The sequence below is a fragment of the Fulmarus glacialis genome, unplaced genomic scaffold, assembly GCF_000690835.1.
Source record: "Fulmarus glacialis isolate BGI_N327 unplaced genomic scaffold, ASM69083v1 scaffold13747, whole genome shotgun sequence".
Lineage (NCBI taxonomy): Eukaryota > Metazoa > Chordata > Aves > Procellariiformes > Procellariidae > Fulmarus > Fulmarus glacialis.
This window is the reverse complement of record NW_009221347.1, coordinates 36,203-42,202: the sequence shown is the minus strand read 5'-3', so window position 1 is coordinate 42,202 and position 6,000 is coordinate 36,203. Positions and strand designations below refer to the sequence as shown.

The 6,000-nt window shown below is 47.9% G+C and overlaps 1 protein-coding gene across 2 annotated transcripts in view; it reads left to right on the top strand.

Annotated features, from left to right (window-relative positions):
• Positions 1–3,467: 3,467 nt before the first annotated feature.
• Positions 3,468–6,000, top strand: part of TRIM55 (tripartite motif containing 55) — a 36,871-nt gene continuing 34,338 nt past the window's right edge. For both annotated transcript variants that reach the window (XM_009581081.1, XM_009581080.1), the window contains exons 1-2: positions 3,468–3,753; positions 4,171–4,343. In XM_009581081.1, the coding sequence (XP_009579376.1) occupies positions 3,565–3,753; positions 4,171–4,343 (362 nt within the window). In that variant the 5' untranslated portion in view covers positions 3,468–3,564. The remainder of the gene's footprint in view (positions 3,754–4,170; positions 4,344–6,000) is intronic.

Sequence of the window (6,000 nt, the reverse complement as noted above, 5' to 3'; positions counted from 1 at the left end):
GCTCACTCGTCCCTGAGAACAGGCGGGAGGTGGGGTGGCAGCAGGCCAGGGCACCGTCACCCCATGGACCGGGGTGCTCCACGCCACCCATCATGTCCGGGTGAGGATGCCTGGGCAAGGAGCCTGCTGCTTGCAGAGTGGGCTTTGTCTCTGCTGGGCTTGGCAGGGAGGTAAGTCACATGGGAGTTATCCTCTGGCAAAAATACGCTTTTTCTCTTTGTTTTCCAGTCACACAAGAGAGCCACAGGGCAGGTTTTCTATGATTGACACACAAGAGCTTCACAGCACTGGTACAAGATAAGAGGTTGTAGAGGGGAATTCTGTGAATGCAAAACCCAGGGATGTCATTATGGCATTGAAACCTGAACCTGGACATCGCTCAACCTCTCCTTCCTCCTCCAAATCCCTCTCCTAAACCCACTGCTTTGCAGCCAGCCTTCCAGGCTCTCCTGGCCGTCAGTCCATAGCCTGCAAGCTGTTATTTGGCTGCAAAAATAGAGGAGTTAGAAGCAATGTCTGTAAAAGCAAGCATATCTCTAGGAACTAGTGTTCTGGTTGTGTCAACAAAGCCAGGTAACATTCCTGGGCAAGCAATACTGCAAAAAAAAAATCATAAAAACATTGTATTTTCTTTTCGGTGATGGTTGGCAGACATTCAGAGTTTCTGTCCAGGAGGGAGGTTAAAGAAGGTTCTCTTGCCCTTTGTTAGTCCCTTGAGAGATGGCTTGTCTTGGTGACTCTTCGGAGGTGGACAGCTGTGCGTGCTGGTGGTCTTCCCTTGCGGGTGTGGAGGGGGAGGAAAAGGAGGGTGACAGTGCTGCCAGGGAGAGACAGGAGGGTGCCAGCCTCTTTCTCAGTGCGAGTACTTCGAAGTCCAGCCTAAGCAATCCCTGCTGAAGACTGGAGGCAGCCTCTTGGGCTTTGCTCTTCTCTTCCTCCTTGTTGCAGCGCAGTTGTACAACGCATGTGTCTCCTGGCACTTCTCATCCAGCCTTCGCAAGCGCGGCTGAGTCTCCGCGTTTCTCTACTTAGCAATCACTGCTGTGGTTCGTAATACTTTGTCAGAAAAACCTGTATTAATTTTTCACATGTCTGAACTACATATTTCTGCCAGAAAAATATTTCAGCTTAGGCCTGGCTGCAGAAGGTGGGTTTATCTTTCTTTTGTCGGCTCCTTTTTGTGGTTGTGCTGTTTATTATCTGTTCCGTGCTAGCATGCTTCAGCACACAGAAAGGAGAAAACCAGCAGCAGACCGTCCCTCACCTTGTTGCCGTCAGATGTCCTCTGCAGATGCATCAGGTGTCACACTCAGCCTGTTAACAGAAGGCTTTTGTGGGCTACCACAGGTAAGTATAAATTCACCAGAATTACATCCCAGAGGCATGTTACATCCTGAGAGGTGTCTCAGTTCATTGTACAAAGGGCCGGCACAGCGGCACGATCCCCCAGCTTTTTTCCATGCCGTGGACAGCCTCTTCCCTATGTGACCATATGCAGGTGTTTCTGTGTACTGACATTTCTAACCTTCAGCTCTTCCTCCCAGAATTTCTCTGTTTCTGCCTGTGCAGCGAGGTGGAAGTGCCTGCCTCGCCAGGCGAGGACAGCTTTCCTCATCTAATTCAAAGCCCCTTATTAAAGCAGGTTTTGATACGCAAAGGGCAGCTGACTCAGAGTTAGGAGGGTAGGAATGAGGCATTCAAATTCCTCCAGACGCGAAAGTCACCTCTGACCCGGCCACGGAGGGGAGGGGAAGAAGAGAAATATCTTCTCACTGCTGCCAGGAAAGTCTCCCCGCCAAAGCCCCAGCTGTCCGTGGCTCAGCTGCCAGAGCAGCTTCTCCTGCTCGGCTCCGGGCTCTTGTTTGCACCAGGCAGTCGAAGCAAAGGTGTGATTTCAAACGGGTTTAATTAAGCTATCACAAATTTCACGTGAATGCAAGACTTCAGAAAAATCTATTTGTTTTTATGTGACTGCTGACAAATGTGTATGTTTACATAGGGCAAATTCCAGCTCGGTGGGCTGCAAACGGGTATGGGATTTCACCCAAACACTTAAAAAGTATGCGAGGCATTGAAAATAAAATAGTCAATAATACATTTAATTTAATGTGATTCATTGCCATTGCATGCAGAGAATAGTATTCATTTTCATGTGGAAATCAATTAAAACCTTCACCTTTATATTTCCCTGAAGTGCACAGTTTCCAGACTGGTGTTGCATGCAGATAAAGGGCCCCACTTTGGAGTCGGGGTCTGCCCCTGGATGTATAGGGGACTTTCTCAGCCGCTCTATAGCATATTTCAGATGCAAGCCCTATACAGTCATGAGGTAGAATAGACATGAGAGCTTTCTACAAGACACTTAACAGAGAAAGTATTGTAGTTATTGATTAAAAGAGAAGACAATGTTCTGATTACATGTACAGTACAGTGGCAAAGTGATTTTATACAGTACATGCAGGGACTTTGGCTTAAGTTTGAGGATGAGATATTTATTGCTTGTACAGTTGTGTGATAAATTATTGGCAAGTAGAAGCACAGATGGCTTTCCCTTGAGATCAGGCATCACATGCCACAAATTATCTGGGAAATTGTCATTTTAAAAATAACTCTGGAACAAGTGCCAAGCTGAGAGGGATATCAGTGTCTAATAAACAGATATAAACACAGCAGTGCCCAAAACTAAAATATACTTGAATTAAACTATGCAGAGAGGGAGCATATACAATTAGCACCTATTCTCTAGCAGTACAAATGAAAGCTTTTCATACTGTATTTCTTCTGTCTCTTTCTCATCAGGAAATTCAAATCATGTTTTTGGTGCATATTTAAGCCGCTGTGGAGTTAATGACTTGAATAGTCGTGTTAGATTCTTATGTTACAGCTCCTAAAAAAAAAATCGTACCGGAAGAAACTTAAGCACCGTTATGGGCAGGCAATTTTTTTTAGCTGGTTTTCAAGGTGGTGACACGTTTACACCCTGAAGTGTCTGAGCTCCGGCGCAGCCATCGCTCCTATTGTCTTCTCCAGCAACCGTGTGCGCTTCACACCTTGGAAAGGCAAGATCCTGAGGCCTGCTGAAACACACGGGCAAAACTACATCCTGCGTCTCACGGCCACGGCTACTTGCTCAAAACAGAGTATTTATTAGGCTGCAGCGTGTGGTTGGGCAGATTGGGGCAGCACTACGCTCCCCGCCGCCATGCAGAGATAAGGCTGGGTGCGGATTGTGTTTGCTTATCGCTCGCCCTCCTTCTCAAGGGGTGAAGGCCGCCATGTGCGAGTGAGGAGAGCCAGGGCCCCACCAGCCGGCCACCCCCCCGTCCCCCGCCAGCCGTCACCTGTCCCAGCCTGTCCTCCTCTCACGCGCTTATATGGGCACGGCAGGATGGCATCTTGTGACGCCGCGCTGCTAAAAACAGTCCCGGCTCCCTTCGGCTCCTCGTTTAAACAATGTCCTCTGGCCAGAGCAACCCAGAGAGCCTCTGATCGCAGCACAGCCTTGGACTTATTTCAAGGGAAATTAACCCGGAAACCCCTCCACGAGGCCGTGATCCTGAGCGTATGCCCCTGGAAAAGCTAGGGATGAGCACCTCCCTGAATTACAAGTCCTTCTCCAAAGAGCAGCAAACCATGGATAACCTGGAGAAACAGCTGATTTGCCCCATCTGCCTGGAGATGTTCACCAAGCCTGTGGTCATCCTGCCCTGTCAGCACAACCTCTGTCGGAAATGCGCCAGCGACATTTTCCAGGTAGGTGTTTTCCCGCAGAAAGCTCTGCTTCCCAAGCGGCACCGGCTGAAATTAATGGAAAAGCAGATTTTTACATGTTTCAGTGAATTGCTTTTAAGAGTCGGTAAGACGGAGGCGGGGGGAGTGATTTAAAGCAGAAGTTGAGCGTCCCTGGGGGCCAGGGCTGAGCTCGTAGCAGATTAAAGTGTCACCTGTTAGCTGCGGGGACATGGCCACGTGTGTGAGCTGAGGAACTGGCCCCTCATCCTCCAGCCGCCGGGAGCTTTCCTGGGGGTGGCTTGTTGGACCTACCCTCTCCTTGGGCATGTTGATAAATGGTTTGCTACAAGCATGTTTTTGCCCCGGTGCTTTTGAAAGAGGTTTTCATGGTTTTGCATGGCCTTACTCACCTCTCCCTGTGCTGCTTGGCAAGAGCAGGCCTCCAACCCCTACCTGCCGACCAGGGGAGGCACGACCATGGCGTCGGGAGGCCGCTTTCGCTGTCCTTCCTGCAGGCACGAAGTGGTCCTCGACCGGCACGGCGTCTACGGACTGCAGAGGAACCTTCTGGTGGAGAACATCATCGACATCTACAAGCAGGAGTCCACAAGGTAACGAGCGAATGTGTACCCTGCAGAGGAGGTTTGCCACAAAAGCAGAAATGGCTTAGGAGACTGTGGCCTTCTGGTCTTTCTGTTTGTCACACAAAATGATGTAGTTGTTTTCTTTCTTGGAAAGGCGGAAAGGGACCGTGCTGCCATGCATGCCTGACTGTTTGCTGTGCAATGGAGTCAGCTCTCACTGAACACAGAAAACTGTATCCAAATAGATGCTGAATTTCCCTGCTTCCACTTACAGCAGAGGATTGTGCCATGCTTGTGACATGAGCAACACCTACCTGTGCAAGCAAAGCCCTTGAGGTCAGCAGGGCTGCTCACATGAATAAGGGAAAAGTAGCTAGGTTCACATCGTTCATTTTAAAAACAGTTCAGATGAATCTTATTTGTCTTTAACCTGTGTGTTCTCATGCTAAAGAAAGGAAGGAAGTTTCAAATCTTGTTAGAAAATCCTGAGGGACAGACAGCACAAACAAGAAGAGAACTGAATTTCACACAGAAAATGTCAAATCAAAACTCAATAAAAAAATCTCCATTCCTGTCAGCTTGGGATGTGAACTCATGAAATCAAGTCTTATTTAGGACTCCATAAAAGAGAAGGAATAGCCAGAAATAATACGTATCAGTGCTGTGTGACTGTGCACAAGAATCAAGACCCCAGGGCAGAGGAATGAGTTAATCCTAAAAAGTAAGATTACTCCTGAATATTAATTGCCTACATTGGGTGTGTAAAGGATCCAGCAATAGAAAAATGTTGTGTTCTCATCTCTTTTGCCCTGGGATGGGTCAGATGCATGGTACCACCTTGAGGAACTTAGTAGGAGGGAAGCTAAACGTGGTCCCAGGCTGCCAAGCAAGCAGCTCTCGCCCAGGGAAGCTGCCTGTTGTCACCAGCATGCATCCATAGGGTCAGTTTTGTATGGCAAGGTGTTGTGTACACCTGAAGGAAGGTGTAATCCTGGCTGTGCTCCCTGACAGTCTACCCATCCCACCCCAACAAGGAGCTGGGTTTCACAGAGACAATGAGGTGATATCACTGGAGCAGGTGGACACAGCAGTTGGAGCCCGGCGCCTCAGGTGGCTTAGGGCACTTCTACCCTCCTCCGGCAGAGGAAGACAGTCTCCAGCAGAGAGGATGTTTCGGAGCCCGGTGGTGGCTTTGCCTATTCTTGGCTGTTTGAGTCGCTTCAGGGAGTTGTAGCTGGGCATAAGTTGGAGCTCCAAAGCGTCGGAGAGCACGAAGTTGGCTTAAAATTGTCCTTTCTACTGCCCTTCATGCTCAGTGCCAAGCAAAGGTCAGCTACCCTTATGTGTGTCATTGATACCCAAATATTATTTTAGTCAGGAAAATATCGGAGGAAATGAATCAGCAAAGCAACAGTGGTGGACTTTGCTTTTGACCAAATAAGCCAGACATGTGTGGCCTTTCTTGGGTTTGGATTTTTTCAGCTCACAGTTGTATTTAACTTAAAAAATAAACACAGCTCCTTTTCCCATGTAGTTCATGGGTAATTGGAACAAAACTCAGTTAAACAGAAAAGTAAGAGATTTAGTAGATTTTTTTCAAATTCCACAAAAGTGAAACACAACATGATGAATAAAAGGGGAGAATAGAAAAAAAATATAAATATGAACATATATTTGCTTAGAT